We start from the raw sequence: 20,250 nt of genomic DNA on the forward strand, positions 1-20,250 counted from the left end.
GTTTGCAGCATCTTGCAGACTATCATTGATAACACTGCACCTTATGTGGATCCACATTCCACACTCACTGCATATTACTGAATTACTGCTAATCACCCGTTTTACAGACAGCATATTGTCATCCTTTCTATTAATCATTATTTTAGTGTTTTCCATGTTTACTCTCATAAGCTCTGAATCCAGTCCAGCCTTCCATTTTTTTAAATATCTCCTTAATTCTATAAGTATCAACACTAAGTCATCCATTTACAATTTCTCCCAGGGTAGACCAGTCCTAAAATATTGAGACAGTGCCTCTACTATCATGATAAACAGAAGAGGATTCAAGACATGCCCTTGATGGGCCCAGAGTCATGTGAGAGGGATATGGTTCTCCACACTGCTACTGACACCACTGGATATAAGTATGTAAACCTAAATCTAAGTGTGGATGTAACTATATTTACAGATGCTGCAATATGAGAAGAGCCCCATTCTTAAATTATGAAGGCAAATTAAAGTGCTAACCTGTACAAAAACAAATTTATACACAGCAATGAATTAGGTAGGTATATCTTTCTACATATGCATTACCTTTTTCTGCCTCAGGAAGAACGATAGAGTGGTGGCTGAATATATATCCCTCTTGGGGTCATACTCCAAACTAGTCACATACTTCTTTGTGATCCAGTGAATGATTAATGGTGTTACAAAGGTGAAGAATCCAATAAAAGAACCAACAGCCAGTATCACACCCATTTGTGTACCAACAACTTTCTGAAACAGGAAAGAACTTGCAGTATACAGGCAATGACTGTTAAACAATGGATCTACATGTGCTTCATCAGTTTTACAATGTTAAGAAATGAATACCATTTACTGTTAAGCAATGGCTAAAGATCAGTTTTATAATGGTTGCTATATGAATGCTTTTCCTGTATTACACTAGAATTAACACTAATGTAAATTATATAAATCAAGGGAGAACACTAGCGTCCAACATGCATGGTGTTGTCAGACTTACGGGCAATAATAGTTTACCTACGATTTTATCACATATTGTATTAATTTTACTTAGGTATGCAAAATTGTTTCAAACTATTTCAGATTTATATTTCCAGCAACACAATTAGCAACATTATCCCATAAATCTACAAAAAGAACATCTGCTTTAATGCACTAAGTATCTCAACTGATGAGGTAGCAATGCTGCATAACCTCCCAGCCCCGCTGGTCATCAGCTACCTCATGATAGCTGAAGTGCCACTAAGACAATTCCCAGGTATATGATTTCTTCCCACTTGGAGGATTCCCAAATGGATGATTATTGCTAAAAATCATCCAAACATCACAAGTTCTACTATTAGAAATACAGTATTTTTTATAGGAATATATTATGATTTATATTAGGTTGAATGAATTATAGGAATATAATATGAATTAGATTACGAATAACAAAATACAACAAATTATATAATGAATGTTATTTTATTATAACGATTACTGACTGTTTCTTTCCACACTTAAGACCTAACTAAATGACTTGACTATTTCCTCCTGCTTTTGCCATGACGCTAATATAAGGTAAGCTGACGTTAAGTGACCCAGCCACAGGTTACGTGACTATTAAGTTTGTCAACCTGACTTGCTGACAGGATCTACAAATACCCTCTATACTTTATTTTTTCATGAATACGAATACAGCTATAGCACGAAATATCTTGATACAAATGAATAACATTTAATTATTTAATAACAATAATAATTAAAATTGGGAATCGTCCAAATGAGATGGCAAAAACAGCACAGAAAAGACAACCTTCCAGAGGGAAATCATCCAAGTGGGATGACACCTGACCCGAGCCTGGTTGGAAAGCTGCAAGAGCAAACGGTTGAATTGATGAGACGGAAATTTTAAGCTCATCGCAGTGCAACTTTTTGGAACCACTTGGTTATTACGGATTCATCCTGAATTCAAATAGTTGAATTCATTAAAATAAATAAATTAAGCTGAAATCCAAATTAACGAGGGTACAGTCTACAGTATTATGACTTTACTGAATAAATATCTACCAATTTAAAAACTTTTAAATCATGCTATCAGTGAATTATGCCTTGAAGTTGCCTACTGACCTGCAACAGCACAGGCTGTACCATGAGACCCAAGAAAGAAGTGGAGAGAGAGAACAATTTCACCATCTTTATCTGGGTTGAGAGGATCCCATGGTATATTTCCTTCCAGGATCCAGGTCCAATATCAACTCTGAGGACAAACATCATCATATTAAGGAACATAATTAACACACACACACACACATACATATCATTACTGTGAGGGTACTATTTCACATACAATGGAGCAGTGAATGTAAGTCAGTTCCCAAACAATTTGATTAACGACCATTTTCTCATCTTCATGTGTCAAAAAATGAACAATAAAATATTTACTGGACAACTGTGCATGATGACAACAGTGAAGCGATCATAATATGCTCAAAATGGGTAAGGTTGGTTAATTCCTTATATGGAAAAGGAGGCATAGACGACAACCATTTGTGCTCCCTTGATTAACTCTACTGCTTAATCATGAAAATAACATGACAATACCTTTCACAACAAAGGAGCTACATAACTTTAAGAAGTATGCATAATCTGTTGATCATTGTTTTTTTAAACAGAAGGTTGAAAAACCTTTATCCGAAATCCTTGGAGTCGAACGAGTCATGGAGTCCAGAATTTTTTAGTTTTTGGCATGCTGGGTCTGGACCCCTTTGGGTGAGTGGTAGATCATCCAGAGGTCCAGGCCAAAGTCTATCAAATTCATTTTTTAAAGCACTATAACTGCACATTGAGACATACAGCTACAGTATCAGATATGGTTGTTATAAATATTCTTTGTAAAAGGCATATCATATATAGCCAGCATAGTAAATGTCCAGATTTAATAATGTATGTGTTTATATATTTACAGTACATCTCTATTTATGAGTCCATTTTAATTTCTTCAGATGACCAAAAAAATTATCTTGCTCCTAGAGATATCTATTGCTCAGAATATGGCAAGTATGTCTGACAGTAAACTGTTTTAACAAACAACTGAGTCGAACAAACCGAGGTAATGGTCGGGTACATTTGGATCAGCTCAGGTCAATTGAGTGACCAATATTCCCTGCGCTTTTTAGAATTTCCTTTGGTTTTTGGAGTTTTTCAGTTTCAGAAATTTCAGATAAAGGATTATCAACCTGTATACTCTCTAAAGCAAAATGAGAAAGAATTGAAAGTCAGTTTTCCCTCAAGAACAAATCAAGTGCTTATAAGAAAAGTAAAAAACTGGTGGCTTCAAGTGACAATGATGTCTTAATTATCCTGAGAGAACGTAACTATGTATGATTGAAAAGCCATCACAAATATTTTCTGCTACTACAATATTAGCTTCATCACTCCAGTCTAATCAATCTTTGAATATTTTTAATAAAACAAGACATTCTATATAAAAAGTTTTACTCACATCCCAATCTGATGTAAATAAATAAACAACCTTCATAAAACTTACTGTGACTCAGTGTTAGAAGATGGTGTCTGTTTTTCCTGAGAGCTAAACTTCCGTGTCAAAAGCAAACTTTGTGATTTTCTGCAAATGTGGATTTGTTTCTGTTGGACAAGAATTCATGATTAGCATTAAGATCTGCTGTAACACAAAGACAAGTTAAAGGCTGCTAAACTCATGTTTTCACTTTATTTTAACATGACTTTCATATGTTTGTACTATGTACAGTATAAAACTTGCTTGGGTGACTTTCATATACTTGTAGTGTGTTAAAATTTACATGTACAGTACTGATTTCTCATTACTTATTGACCCTATACAATATGAAGTTAGAACCTTTACTCTTAAAAGCAATGGCACTTATTCCTTCACTGTTATTACAAATATAATACTGCACTGTACAGTTTAAGAAATCAATATCTTACCTCAGTAATTCTACTACAAAGATGAACTTTAGTAGTGCATGATAAAACAGACGGTACTTTCAGCAAAGCTACATAGCTCCCTCTCTGAAGATGCTGAAGATTGCGCAGAACTCCATACACTCCTGCCATTCTTACTGATCTGTAAATGTAAAAAATACTGTTATCAGGTTACAGAACAGAAATATGTAATGACAGATGGTAATATCATTAGTAAATAAAAATATCAACAGATATTTTTTGGTTTATAACTGGATCAGACTTTTGACTTATTAAAAATTGCAGTTACAGTATGGTACAAAACTACTGTACCTAGGGGAGGCTAGATTAGGTAACATAAGGGTGATTAATCTTCAGGTGGGATAAGCTTCAAGGGCCAAATCTTGAGGTGATCCAAGGTCAGATTAATAGTATACTGTACAGTAATCCTGAGCAGTATGAACGCTTGGGTTAGAGAAATTCACCTCAGAAAATTTGTGAATTAGCTATGACCACTAAATTTAGGACAGCTACTGAACGAACAGCTATCTTTCCAGAAATAGTACAGGTAATAATTGTAAAACTTTTACCTTTTTAATACACAAACTGAGCGGGATATTTTTTTTAATCATATCCGCCACTTATCAGCTCACTATCAGTTTGGGCGGTCTATCCAGTGTTAGTACAGGAGGAAACATGGGGTGTTTGGTAGGGTCACACGTGTCTCCAGACCGAGGCTCGAGCCCTTGACATACTGGTGAGAGTTATGTGAGTTACCACTGTTACTACCAACGAAACTGAACAACTCCTACTGCTGATAGTTATCTGTTCCACCTTTATAAGAACTGACGGTAAAGGTGTAGAAGAGAGTGACCACCAGAAGGAATTGTCCGAATTGAAATTTTTTCTATACACTTATATATTAAAAACAAAAATGGAAACGACAATGCATAGAACCTAATAGAACATGAATTAAGCATTATATGAACACTACAAGATCAATATATGAGGAAAATAGTCTCACCTGAGTGTTCTGGGCCACCACCTTGTTTACCTCTACGGCCATCAGTACTAGAGGGGTACGAACACACTTAGTTTTTTTTTAATAATTTTAACATTTATCAGCTTAGTTACTTTAGAAAATTATAATATTTATATGATCGAGTAATAATTTTGTTTAATAGAAGTTAAAGAGAAAATATTAATGACTGTAGTTAGTCATCCTGTCGGGGTGTTTACAGTTTACTCTTTTGTTTACCTTTATCTCCTCCACCACTGATCGGTCACGTCTTTCTTTTTTTTTTAGGTTAAGGTGAGGAAAGGATGGAAGGCCTGCTGAACCTGCTCCAGTGTTTGTTAAGTCTGGTCTTGAAAGAGGTCACACTGGGTGCCGTCACAACAATAAAGGTTACCTCTCAGTTCTCTGGTTTTGGGGCTGCTTCAGTGTTGAGCTGTGACCCTCGTGGGGCAGCTCCAGGTGAGGTAGTGCCCTGTGAGATGCTTTTAAACCTCTATTGGGTCTCCCCTTGTCCGTCTGTAGTATAAACTAGGCAGGTTCAGGCGCTGCAATCTCTCATGGTAGCTGTGGTGCCTAGTGCAGGTGGCTCAGTGCCAGATTAACCATGAGGCACTTGAGGCACTGGCCGCAGGGCCCCCGACTCTAAGGGGCCCCCAAATCCAAACATTCTCGAAGCTCAAGCTGAAGCTGAAGCGTATAAAACATGAACTTCGTTCAACGATGTCCTAGCAAAGTCTCAATTTTCTGTCTCTTATGAACATTAAATGTGTTATTTTGCAGAAGCTTAATATTGATGAAATTATTGATAAATTTGGGTATATTTTGTTCTTGTTATTTATATATACCTTGAGGGCAGGGGCCCCAAGTTGATCTGTGCCTCAGGGCCCTATTAAGCTTAACCCGACCCTGAGGGGGCTCGTTTTTTTATTTCATATTTATTGTATTTATTCTTCAATACTTATATACTTGCTTCATATCTATATTTTCTATTAATCTTATTTTCTTAGTCTTTCTGTTTATAAGTATACAGGTATATCTTATATTTCTTTGTTTATATTTTATAAGTTAATATTCTTTTCGATACTTTATTTCTTCTGTCACATATATTACGTATATCTTGTGTTGTCAATAGTAAGGGTGTCAATTGAGACCCTGCAATTGTGTGTAAATGAGACAAAGTCAGATCAGCAACCTGGGACTTGGTCACAAATTTTGTTATGCCATATGGCAGCAGGGTCTACCATTAGACAACACAGTATGCTTCCAATATCTTCCCAGTTTGGTAGCTGCCTACTACCTGTTGGAAAAATGTGCCTCCCACACAGATAGCTATTTCATACTGGTAGAAATTTCACATAACAGTCCTCTGACAGGGTGTTCCGAGAGTTACCAACTCTCACTCCAAAAGAGTTTGCCTTGACAATTTTTTTAACTTGTGGCTTCTTTGACCTTAAGCTGTGACCCATAACGAGGCGGGCTTCTGCCAGCTCCATTTACTCTCGACTGAGTAAATGACCTTGGAGGTGTTTATGCTTATATTAAGTCACCCCTTGCCCGCCTATAGTATACCTGTACAAGGTAAATTTGCATTTTCAATCAATATGGCTCTCGAGTTGAGCAATGTGTTTTTCTGATGGTTTAGATATTTTTAAGACACTTCTCATCGATGATGTTTCCCTCTCAAATGACCTAAAATTACCCAAGCTAACTTTCTGACGGAAGGACTCTGCCCCCTTGCATCCCCTGGTATATTCAAGTCATTTGCGAGGGAAACATCATAGAAACATTTCTAAAAATTGTCAAAACAATCAAAAAGCATTTTGCTCAACTTGAGAGCCATTTTGGTTGAAAATGCAAATTTACACTGTACTGTACTGTACTGTACTGTACTGTACTGTACTGCACTGTACTGTACTCTGGGCAACTGCAGGAAGTTCAATCTCTGGGTAACTGAGATGCTGTAGTGAGGCACCTGTCTGGTGGTCCTCCTTTGTTCATTTTCAATTAACTGAGTGTCTAGCTCTAGCATCTCTTGAGGACTCTCACAATGGTCCGAGAACTTCAGTTAGTTGTCGACATACACACCCAGGTCCTTTTCACATTTGGTCTTAGTTAATGATGCTTCCACGTCTCGTTGGAACATGTAACACGTCTTCTTACTATTGGCACAACCAGTGTGTATCCTTTTGCATTTCATGACATTTAGTCTCAACAGCCATTCCTCTGGCCACTCCTGAAGCTGACTGGGTTAATATTGAGAAGTTGCCATAAGCAAACTCTATATTGATTCTTTTACAGTATAGGGAGATAGAAAAGAATACTTAACTGTACAGCTCCTCCCCGACTTACGATCTACTCAACTTACGACCACTCGCACTTACAACTGGCCTCAGTTGTACCAAAATTTTGTCAAATTACGTATTTTCGAGTCCCAATGTCGGTATAGAGAAAATTTTCGTTTGTAATTCACTTTAAAATGGCTGGCAAGCTTGAAAGTGAGAGTTTTGTGGTTCTGAGAAGAAAAAGAGACACCCATTTTAGATTTTCTATGTACTATTTTCGCATTTTCGACTTACGACCTGGATTTGGGTCCCTAACCCCGTCCTAAGTCGGGGAGGAGCTGTACTCAAACTCAAACCCATTGACTCCAGGAATACAAGGAGACCATTACACATTGACTATGATTGACAAAGTTAAGAAAAAATCTCAAGAAATTCAAGACGTGGGCTAGGACAAATAATGAGCTGGACAGGAGGATATATGCCAGGTCCAGGAACCAAGCAAAGTCAGGGTGCAGAAGGCCTGAAAATGAGTTCCAGAGGCAGATTACAAGCGAAGTCAAGTCAAATCCAAAGGGTTTCTATTGCTATGCAAAATTGAAATTCAAAATGCATGTAGGCATATCGAATCTGAGGCTTAAAGATGGTGGTTACGCAGATTCAGATCACGACAAGGCGAGGGCGTTAAATAAATTATTTTCCCCGGTGTTCACAAAAAAAGGATGAGAACAATCTTTCTGCGTTTGAGGAGAGACAGTTTGACATAGTGCTGACCCACATTGTGTTCTCAGAAGAGGATATAAAAAATAAATTGTCAAATCTAAAGGTTCATAAGAGTCTCGGCCCTTACATGGTGCATCCCTGAGTGATGAGAGAGTTATGTATCAAGCTTGCCGATCCCCTTAATATCCTGTTCTGTAAATGCCTGAATGAGCGAGTCCTATATTTAAGCAGGACAATTGTTATTCCACAATAATTATAGACCAGTGAGCCAGATCAGCATAGTGAGTAAAGTACTGGAGAGCATTATATGAGATGCCATAATACCTGTAGCACATCTACTATGAAGCAACCTTGTAATGGACTGCCAACATGATAGATAGGGTGGAATCAAAGGCATTTTGTCATATTAACTCTCCTACTTTAGTTGATAATCTTTCTTCCCTTTCTCTTCGCCCCAATGTTGCTTCACTCTCTCTCTTTTACAGGTACTTTAACAGGTAATGTTCGGAGGATTTGGCATCCCGTGTACCACCGGCAAAGGCCGTGGGTTCGTAGAACTCGTCTTGCTCGCGGTGCCGACCGTTTCTCTGTGGATGTCGGTCACACTAGAATTACCCATTATAATACATCTTTCTTTCCTCACACAGCTAAACTGTGGAATGCTCTGCCTTCTTCTGTGTTTCCACACTCATACAATCTGTCTCACTTTAAAAAGCTGGTTTTCCTGCATTTTTGTGGTACTGTGTAGATTACTATTACCTTTTTATTTTCTATTTTAATTTTTTATTTTTTTAGATTGCCCCTGAGGGGGCTAGTTTATTGGGCACCCCCTTACATCCTGTGCATGGGCTTTTACAGCGCCCAACTGGGAAGCATGCGGAGTTCATGCTTGCCTTCTTATTATTTCTCCCCCTAGGCCCCGTTGTGGGTCGATGACCTGTGCCCGGGTGGGCTATTCCCCGTAAAAAAATAAAATAAAATAAAATTACGGCACAATGCCGGAAAACCTTGATAACCTTGCATTACAGCTCCTCCCTGACTTAGGACGGGGTTAGGGACCCAAATCCAGGTCGTAAGTCGAAATGGTCATAAGTCGAAAATGCTTAAATAATACATGGAAAATCTAAAATGGGTGTCTCTTTTTCTTCTAAGCACCACAAAACTCTCACTTTTAAGCTTGCCAGCCATTTTAAAGTGAATTACAAACGAAAATTTTGTCCGTGTACTGACGTTGGGACTCGAAAATACGTAATTTGACAAAATTTTGGTACGACTGAGGCCGGTCGTAAGTGCGGGTGGTCGTAAGTCGAGTAGGTTGTAAGTCGGGGAGGAACTGTATTTAATTTTAGTCTTTTAAGCCTTATTTTAATTCAGCAACATTTGACCTAAGCTGTTGCATCGCCAGGGATGTAATTTCCACAATCAATCAATTGATAACTCAGCATCTTTGGGGCTTTGACCTTACTGAATTATCCCAAATTCAAAAAGGTACTCCCACCCCCCCCAACAATAAAACATTATTGGCCCATATATGTGAACCTGTACATGTAATTACAGCACTAATTTAAAAAAAAAGTAACACTTACCAGCATTGCAGGCAAAGAATGAAGCATTGTAGTAGGCAACAGAGGCATGGTAGGTGATGCAGGGGCATGGTAACTGACACAGGCATGGTAGCTGACACAGAGGCATGGTAGGTGACACGGAAATGGTAGGTGACACAGAGGCATGGTAGGTGGTGCAGGGGCATGGTAGGTGACACAGAGGCATGGTAGGTGGTGCAGGGGCATGGTAGGTGACGCATGGTAGGCATGGTGGGTGCATAGTGGGTGGGGCATGGTAGGTGGTGCAGGGCATGGTGGGTGCAGGGGCATGGTAGGTGACACAGAAGCTTGGTAGGTGATGCAGGTGGCATGGTAGGTGATGCAGGTGGCATGGTAGGTGATGCAGGGGCATGGTAGGTGACACAGAAGCATGGTAGGTGACGCAGGGGCATGGTAGGTGACACGGAAATGGTAGGCGAGGTAAGTGATGGAAGGGGGATGCTACGTAAACAGTGTGGCACTTATGTATACTACTGTAATTTGTTTATTTACACAAAATAATTTGATTTTCACTTGGAAAGACAACCAGCACACACCCGACCACGACAATAACAAATGCTAGACTGACCAAGAGGTTAGTCACCGCTACCCACGCAACTCGGCACCAGATGAGTTATAGTAAATATTCCGAGATTTTCAAAGATTGTTTTAATAACTCGTTTTTTTTTTCAGAGCTATTTTTATATAAATTCCGAGAGTATAGCCGTCCTGCGTTATATGAATTTCCGAATTATCAAATGCCGAGTTATCCAGGGTTTACTGTAGAGTATCTGGGATTGAGTGGGCATTTTGGGGGGCAATTATTTAATTTTCGATAAGGTTTTATAAACCCAGAACCAAATTAACCTAAAAATATGGGAATTGTGATGAAATTGCATACTGTCGCTATGGGGGGGGGGGGCATGAAAAGGTGATCTTTAGGACAGAGGGCAAGAGCTGTATCCTTTTGGCTGCCACACCCATACTTCAGCTTAGTTCTGTACTAGACAAATGTGACTCAACAGTGGGTGAACCAGAGAAATAATTAAAATAATCAGCAAAATTTTGATAAGAAAATTGATGCTATGGACATAAAAGAGGGTCTCCTGCCCCTTACTAATAAGAGAGATATATATACAGTATATATAGGCTATTGAAGTTCATTATTTGAGAGTAAATGTTTTAATAGATGTTAAATATGAGCAAAGTGCATTGAAAAAACAAAGTTAAGGGATTTGTGGTCAAAAGTTAATGAGGAACAAGATGAGGTGGTCTGATCATGTAGAGGATGTCTAATAACATATAATACTGGATAATCACATAATAATATGGACACATGTATTTAAGAACAAAACAGTCAAAAAACATGATTTGTACAAAGTATTGGACACCGCAGAAAACTATGTGTTTGGAGGATAGCAGAGGACTCGGGAGGGTATTAATAAGACTTACAACAGTACAGTACTGTTATATCAGAGCACAGTAACAATAAGGAAATAAAAATCCTTTTCTAAAAAAGAAATTTTATTTTACAGGAATATTTTCACATTACAAACTCCTAGATCATAGCCTACAGACAAATCTTAAACCTCAATTTTCAGTTCATATTCTGAAAAATAACCCAGCTGAAGGTAACAGCTAACATAAGTAAATGAAATGGGAATCACCTAATGGATAAGCTTACTTAATATTAAATAAAACATACAACAGCAGAGAAGTATTAAAAGCCTTTCCATGGGAAATTTAAAATGTAAACTAGGCTGTGGCTAAAATGACAATAAAAATACTGTACTGTACATACTGCAATAGCAGCAAAACTAAAGTACCTTTTAAGTAATATTCATGAACATTCAAACATCTCGAGTGCCATGTCAGTTACACGTTCAGTCTGCAGCCCATCATTCACAACCCAAAACAAGCATATTGATGTAGTCTTTTTCCATGCTAGAAATGCCAAGCTCTGTATTTACACTTTCTGCATCTGGCTTAAGAGGGTTCACATTTTGACTATTTTGGACAAGTAAAAATTTTTGGGAACCTCTAGCCAACAGGTTTCTGTGCAGAGTAAGTCATGTTGAAGAGAAAATATACTCAGGTTAACCTTCCTTGAACTGAGAATTAAGCAAAGGAGCATTTTTTTTTTTTTTTTTTACTTAGAAACAGAGAAAGGTAAGTGTTAGGTCAGCCATTCTAGCATGTTGAAGACAAAAGTGTAGCAGGCCATAAACTGATACTTCCTAAGGAAATAAACAGCAGATACACACATATTTACATTTCATTACTTACACTGAAGTGTTACTAACCTGCTTATATGGAGCAATATTATTATGTACGAGTCTTACAAAATTGGCGCGTATCACAGGACAGAAAACGAAAATCTTAGCGTGGATCGGCATGTGAAATGGAACTTTCTCAAAAGGGGAGCTACGGAAAATTAAGATACATGTGCGCAGTTCATGTTTGTATCTAATAGCCACATGTATAATGCTTCCTAGTGAATGAACAGACGGCTGGAGTGGACTCTTTTAATATTATGGGATGGGCTTTCATAAATGGAAATACTGTACTTAAATCTAGGGGGGGATATGATTATTTTTTAAACAAAAACAGGTCACCTTAAGAGAATGTTCCAACGTATGTGTATATTACAAGACAAGTCTAAAAATTAGCTGTATAAAAGAAGTCTTGTCCACACATCACCCTAAAGTATCCCAAAACATGTTACTTCTTTAGCTTTTCTTTTTTCACTTTCTTAGATATATATAATTATGAAATTCTATGGAAAGATTTTTATTTTTTAGATTAAACACATCCTTCACTGATTATGCTTCCATTAACGTGATCCTATTTCTTCTTCATGGAACCACAAAATATTCTGAGTATGTGGATGGAGATTTCCTGATATTAGTTTTCTTCTTAGTCCTTCATTAAATTTCTTAATGATAACAATCATGAAAAGGCAGAGGTAGTTTAGAAAATGCTTACAAAATATCAGGATGAAGGGTCTGTCAAATGCCAGTAATAATATACAAAACAGGGGACTTTTCAACCTGAGGAAGGGTAGATTTCATTACTGCAATTATTTTAAGAATGATTTCAACAATATTCCAATTGAAGACCAGGTTTCCATGGGCTGGTGGAGTGAATACTCAGAGTTTCACTTCACTGCTTTCTTCTCTTCCCACACAATGAAAATAAATAATTTCCTTATCCTTTCACAAACAGCATCACTCTAAAAGCCTACCAGGAACCTTTTTTGCCATAAAAATGCACCATTCCATCAGTTTGGGGGGATCCATATTTATATCACTAAGTAGTGTGTCCTTGTCACACTCGATAATAGGGGACAGTGGCCTCCTGTAAGGATATGTTTGGAAGTCCATACCTCTTGGGTCCATCCTTTCACACTTTAACTAAAATCCAGAAGTTCTAAGATCCACTGCTCACTCAAGCTCTTAGAATGCAGAAGCAATAATGCCCAAAGGCGATTGTCCGGGAGCAAGACCTACACCTAGAGAACTCCCTCACACAGTCAAAACTTCTTATCAGGAGTGGCAAAAAGAAACTGAATACATGTCAAATAGCTAACGGTACCCTGATTGTTATTGGAGTATTTGGGTCAAGTTGCCTGTCAAAACCATTTATTTTTTGGTTATGATTTCCTTTCATCTGGCACCAATTGATATTAGCACCTTTCTTCTGGTGGCACCATCACTGAGTACAATCCTTCCCACATTAATACACTTTCAATGTGAGAACTTTCAAATAACATGAATCTTGAACATTCTTTGAATATTACCTTTTCCATTATTTTACAACTAATATAACTGTTGTCACATGCCAACTCAATTTAATGGCAATTTTACTTGAGAAAATTCCACAACATATCATTTTCAATCATTTACAACTTACAAGTGCTGAACCAATTACAAACAGGCAAATTCTTGACCATCACAAGGAAGGAAAGTTCCTGTCACATCTACCTCTATGGTTTTATGAGATGAGTTCATTTAATGGACGTGATCAGACAAACGGGTTACTCCTGGTATAAATGTCGTTGGGATGGCTGTTCTGCTGGCTAATGTTATTCCTATTGGCACATTGCTGTAAAAATAAAAATTTATTTAGTATTCTACAGTGTTAAATGAAAGGAATTTATAAACATTCATAAATTATAATTAACTAAATCATGCAATAATCATACCCAATAAGGTCAATGTAAAGGCAGCCATGGGTTACTTGATGTCTAATTTCCATGATAATATTAAGTACAGTATGCTGAGACTCCAAGTAATGTATCCTTAAATTTATAAGAGAAAATTGGAGTATCTGAAACATTTAACATATTAAATTAGCCTATTATCACAGAAACTACAGTAAGAACAAGAGACATTATTAGCAGAGCTGCCATGTATACATACTGCTTGTTTCCTTTCCCAAGTCTTCATAGCCAGTTTGTACTTCTCAAACTCATGACACCAGTCACTGTACACCTGTAACATTATTCAGATTAGTATACAGATTCTAGGTCTTTGAATTGGATATAAGGCTTTGAATGATGTAGTAAAAACCTGAAGAGGTTGGATGGGTAGGTGAGAACCTCACCTATACATTGATGCACATAAAATATGGATATAATTGTTGCCTAGTTTAAAGCTTACCTCAAACTAACAAGCAAAAATTGGAAAACTTTAGTCAATGATTATTATTAACAGAGGGGGAGTTAATTGAGTTAATTTAACCTAATTTATTTGATAAAAAATCAGATACCCTGTATAACATTTGTATACCTGTATACAGTATTTCATACTCCTATTCTAGCTATTTGCTATAGGGATCGACACCCATATACTGTACTGAATATTTTCAGTAGGACATTGAGATTTACACTTACGTATGAAAAGCCCTGCCTTACCTCACCATACCACCATGGCACCATGACTCAGTTTTGTTCCATATAACACACACACACCTTGCCTAAACAGAAGAGTACTGGTTTGTTAAAGCACACCTGTAATTCCCAATTATTAAGACCTTCTCAAATTAATAGGCCTCATTTCTGTACTGTGAATAGTCACCCAATATTGTGGGTTGAGTTCCATATATGTACTAATCAAGAACTCAATGTTGTTCAACTTCGCTTATCAGATGAAAAGACATGTTTTCAAGGTGGAATTAATAGTAATATCCCCGTTAGCCAGAACAGTTGGTGCAGAGCATTTCTGGGTTTGAAAGATTTCTGGGTACTGTATTAAGACGAATTTCCTTATTCCCGGATAAAAATTGCACATCAATGAAATTTTTACGGGCGCATGATGCAACTGCTCGGAAATTCATTTGAATGCCTGGAATGGAGAGATTTTTCTTGGAATGTTAAAATTATATTTTTCAGGTAATGGTTAAGTTCCAGGGATTAAAGGTTCTGACTAATGGGGATATTAAAGTATGTACAGTACAGTACTGTACTGCATTTCATAAATTACTATTTTCAATACAAACTCACCAGATATTACTGCATATACTTTTGTATAGATTCAGAGGTGCAGTGCTAAGTACCTTAACTCACTTTCAAGAGGATTTGCATACAGGGTGCTTAAAAGTACTGAACTGTAATTTTTTTTTACTTTTATTTGAGTATTTTTTATTTATTTATTTTTGGGGGTTTAATTCATGGGGTGAATTTAGATAAACCAATCAGAACACAGCACAATATGCATAACATTGTCCAAACCAATTAAAATAAAGCAGTACTTTCCCACCAGTTCCCATCACACCATGACCCTAGCATTTTTATTCATTCTTACTGCAATGGTGAAGCTGTGCAGATAACTTACGGCTGGTACTTTCACCCCCTCTCCCTCTCCTTAGAGCAGCGATTTTCAACCAATGTGTCGCGGCACATTGGTGTGCCGCAAAGCATCCGTAGGTGTGCCGCGGGAGTTTAAATAGCATTTTAAAAAATAGCCTTTGGATACGTTTTGACATTACTGGTACTTTTATGGAGTGCATTAAACTCTTTTTTTTCAATGATGCAATAAATAAACAAATGTTGTTCATTAAAAGCCCAAATGGCAGTTTTAAATTCTCTCCTTAATTCCGTAGTGTAGATCCGCCTATCAAATCTATCGTATCGAGGTATCGAGGGGCTCATGGTATCAAGGGGAAAGTTTTAAATTGGATAAAATCATGGCTCACCGATGGAACGCAGAGGGTCAGCGTAGATGGTGTTAAATCTGAGTGGGGCTGTGTAACCAGTGGGGTTCCCCAAGGGTCAGTACTAGGCCCACTCTTGTTCATAATCTACATAAACGATCTAGATACTGGGATCAGCAGTGACATAAGCAAGTTTGTGGATGACACCAAAATAGGGCGGCAGATCAATTCAGGGCAGGATGGAAATGCACTACAGGAGGATTTAAATAAACTGCAGGAGTGATCAGAAAAATGGCAAATGAAATTCAACACCAGCAAGTGCAGCGTACTTAATATTGGAAGAACAAATACTGTCAATGTATACAGCCTTAACAACATCAACCTAGAGAAGTTGACTTGTGAAAGAGACTTAGGGGTACTTGTAAGCCTGGAACTATGGCCTAGAAAACAGTTCGTTAATGTTCGAAATAGGCAAACAGAGTATTAGGTTTTATATCTAGATGTGTAAGTAATAAGAGTGCAGAGGTCTTATTGCAACTATATCTTGTGCTAGTTAGGCTGCACCTCGATTATGCGGTTCAGTTCTGATGCCCTTATTATAGAATGGATATCAATTCACTGGAGTCGGTGAAGCGAAGAATGACGAAAATGATTCCGGGACTTAGAAACCTTCCATATCAAGATAGGTTAAAAAAACTAAACTTGCATTCCCTAGAAAGACGAAGAGTGTGGGGAGATATGATAGAAGTATTTAAGTGGGTGAAAGGAATCAATAAAGGGGATATAGATAAAATTCTTATAATATCCGAGCAGGATAGGACTCGTAGCAACAGATTTAAGTTGGATAAGTTTAGGTTTAGGAGGGAGATAGTAAGGAACTGGTTCACAAATAGGGTGGTGGACGAGTGGAACACGCTTAGCAACTTTGTAGTAAGTGCTGGAATGCTGGAAAGATTTAAAAGGAGGCTAGATAGATTCATGGATGATAGAGAGTGGTAGTAACTCTCGACAGGAGCTGCCATGCACAGGCCAACCGGCCTATTGCAGACTCCTTATTTTCTTATGTTCTTAAATACTGATGGTGTGCCTCGACCATTTAAGTGCCTGGCTCACTGTGCTGTGAGATGAAAAAGGTTGAAAATCACTGCCTTAAAGTGTGGTGGAGGACAACATAGGGTGGATGATGCAACAGTGGAGGATTGTGGAATGGATGGAGCAGTTTGGGACAGAACCTTAATGTAAAATTGCCCTTTTATACAGTGACTTCTGACTTCCCTGTTCAAGCACTTTGCTTAACTAACACTATTTGGCAATTTAACAAGTAAATTACAAATACCTGTCCACCATTCTTTAGAGCTTAAAAGTAAAAAAATTATTGTTCTTACCTTCTGAAAGTCATTGGTGCGGGCTGGTGCTGAACAACGGTGAGCATCGACAGTGATATTGTATGAACACACAATATCTCCTCCCATCTTGCAGTCATAACGACCAGCATCTGCTTCATTGACATTCATCACGACCAAGCCATGTTCTGAGGTCTCTATATACTTGTCCGGCCTGAATTTATGAAGAAAAAAATAAATAAATACTGTGACTGACCCAGGTTGCTTTTTTTTTCTTTTTTAGAACAAAATTATTAAAAGAATGAGGGACTTATGCCTTGAAATGTTCATTCTTTTCAAGTTATAATAGTTAAATGCATTACTACTTCAGCACATATTATACTGTACTCTTAAGCAAACCATATTTATGTTTAAAATAATATTGTACACAAATTCCTATCCCACCAAACACAAGTGACTTTTCATAAGACCTAGTACATGTAATGCCACACAGTTCAGTCTGAGAACAGTTCAGTAGTTCACCTATGTCACTTACTCCACATCATCCACAAACTTGTTTTTAACAATACCCTATTTTGACAAATATAAGCTGCACTACATTTAGTAAAAAAAAAAAATGGCGAAAGTGGAGGTGCTGCTTATTATCTGATACAAATTTTAATAGCACTACAAAAATACCCATAAGTATTACTCTAATTCCTTACGAGCTCTAGCACCACCTCTAACGAGTTCCCAACACCATTACTACCTCATCCTAAGTTAAAAATACCATCAATACTTCCCTTACTATCATCACTCTTCAACAGTGAACTCGGCATGTTATCTACCTGTGAGTTTGTTAGCATGAATGAAGTTCAGTGAACCGTATCTACTGTGTCCAAAACATTAAATCATTTACTAATATTAACGTTATTATAATTTTTAAATAATTCTTTTAATATAAAATGAGTATTATTTATATGGTAGATTGAGGAAGGCAAGTGTGTAATTGTCCGTACATTAGAAGATGAAAATATAGTACTTGTACATTACCGAGGTGTAGGCAACGAACAGTTATAGGCAGTTAGTATCATTCCAATGTAATTGGAACATGGAGGCATTAGAAAGGTTTGTTGACTTTCCACATGCATAAAATAATACATTATCAAGCTGCTATGAAAGCTTTTCAAATTTAGATACAGGTATCACCCATGTTACGGAAATTCACCCATTCCGAATTTGTAAATTATGATCACTAAATTCAGGATACTGCTTGTAAATTTGACCTTAAGGAAATGGTGTAAATTTTCAACACAAAAATCATGATACAGTACAGGGTATACTAATAATAAAAAAACCCCAGAAATTATAATTAATTTGATGTGGATTTCTTGGTGTTTGCTAATACCAAGTGTGGGTATGCCGGCATACCCATGCAAACTCAGCGTCTTGTTACCTCCCAGCGTGTACGCTCGATCTCAACCCCAACTCTTGGATTTAACACTTATGTTTGTACATTATTCAAGAATGTCCAGTGTACATACAGATATGTGGAAAGAGGCCATCAAGTGCAAATGAAAGCAGTAGTGCTAAAAGAGCCCTTAAAGGAATTACGTTGGATATGAAACTCGCCTCATCCAGCACTCGACATCTTTTGTGGCAAGTTAAATTCAAGTCATTTTGTGAATACCCTGTATTATTATTATTATTATTATTATTATTATTATTACTATTTATTCCTCACATATACTGGTACAGTTGGGTAGTCATCCAGCTGACTCACATCGGGGGAGGAAGGAAGGGAGGTAGACTGATGAGTCGGCAACGCAGTTATAGCCCACCACCTCCACACACGTTCAGTTCCCACACATACAGTACACACCTATGTACTGTACTTAATTTATCTTATTTTATAGCTTTATTTTCTTTTTTAAACAACACGGATGAATGATAAACATGCTGAGCTAGCAAGAGATGGTGGGTGGGTTGACTAACGCAAGCACGAGACCTAAGAGTCGGACACATATAAGCCACATAAAACTGGGGTAGCGTTCTATGGATACAAGTACCCGGAGACCCTACTGTTTTTATCATCATATTAATATCATAAAATAATGTATTTAAAATGTTTTATTTTCATTTATAAAAGTGCTTCTATTACAGTACTTCTTTCTGCCAAAAAATTTCCTTATGAACGCTTCTCCAATTACATAATGGAAGTCAATGGGAAAATGGGGTTTACATTATGGAATTTAAAATTATGTTCAACTTTTCAAGGATGCGTTCCTTCCGTAACCTGGGGGATTACTGTATATGAAAAAACTCTTGAAAGTGAGTGTGTGTGGCAACAACAGTATGCATTATGTTAACGGTAATATACACTGTTGTTCTATGGTAACTTAATGATATTCAGATATCAGCAAATTAAGAATCACACTCTTGAGTCAATGTACATTATACATACAGTACAGGTATTAGTAAATTATATCAGATTTTTTTCGTAACAATATATCACAAATGAGAACTCCACTCTGGCGACATGGGAGAAAATCCGTAAGTCTGTCACATGACATAAAGACACCATCACAGCTCAGGCCAGTCAACGCTTGGGTTAGATTTCTGAGGGGGTGCACATTGCTCCCAGCACTTCACAACTTTTATGATGTTTTATCACACTGTCAGCTTTCCAAGAGAATTCATAGTATACTCTCAGGCATGATTTATGCATTCACCAACAAAATTGATGATATATTTCTTTTTGTTACATCATCACTAGTAACTGTTCCTTTTCATTCATTGGCACTGTTGCCACATGTACTACTTTTGTTATGTGGTTGTGTATTTTTCACCACAAATTCGTTACCCCAATCAACAAATATACAGATATCTACACAATTACAGTACAGTACTCAATATCATATACAGTACTGTACAGGCATACCCCGCGTTACAGAAGCCCGGGTTACGGAATTTGTAAATTATGACCAATGATTTTGCGTTACAGCCTGTAATCCACCCTTACGGAAATTGGGGTAAATTTTAACAATTTAACAAAAATCACTTTTAAAAAAATAACTTTTTTTTTTAATTATAATTTGTTAAGTGTGGATTTCTTGGTGTTTACTACCACCACGAGGAGTCACTCCATTGTTTACATCCAGTGTGCGTGCATGTTTCTCGCCCCAGCAGTTTGATTTAACTTTTACAAACATACAGTAAGTACAGTACAGTGCATTACCCTTATT

General features: G+C 37.3%; 2 protein-coding genes across 2 annotated transcripts in view; both read right to left on the bottom strand.

Moving 5' to 3' along the window:
• Nucleotides 1-573: 573 nt before the first annotated feature.
• On the bottom strand, nucleotides 574-5,034 carry LOC121877988 (transmembrane protein 70 homolog, mitochondrial-like; the record flags this gene model as incomplete). The annotated part of the gene is given in 5 exon segments (XM_042383947.1): nucleotides 574-756; nucleotides 2,113-2,242; nucleotides 3,533-3,630; nucleotides 3,952-4,090; nucleotides 4,952-5,034. Coding segments are annotated over 4 exon segments (540 nt in total), but the record flags the coding sequence as incomplete, so codon positions are not given.
• Nucleotides 5,035-11,036: 6,002 nt separating this feature from the next.
• LOC121877990 (semaphorin-2A-like) overlaps nucleotides 11,037-20,250 on the bottom strand; it is a 68,172-nt gene continuing 58,958 nt past the window's right edge. Inside the window, exons 12-14 of the mRNA XM_042383948.1 lie at nucleotides 17,069-17,240; nucleotides 13,952-14,023; nucleotides 11,037-13,634 (exon numbers count right to left, since the gene is read on the bottom strand). Coding sequence (XP_042239882.1) covers nucleotides 13,554-13,634; nucleotides 13,952-14,023; nucleotides 17,069-17,240 — 325 coding nt within the window. The 3' untranslated portion in view covers nucleotides 11,037-13,553. The remainder of the gene's footprint in view (nucleotides 13,635-13,951; nucleotides 14,024-17,068; nucleotides 17,241-20,250) is intronic.

Source organism: Homarus americanus, unplaced genomic scaffold (assembly GCF_018991925.1).
Source record: "Homarus americanus isolate GMGI-L3 unplaced genomic scaffold, GMGI_Hamer_2.0 scaffold26512, whole genome shotgun sequence".
NCBI classification, from domain to species: Eukaryota; Metazoa; Arthropoda; class Malacostraca; order Decapoda; family Nephropidae; genus Homarus; species Homarus americanus.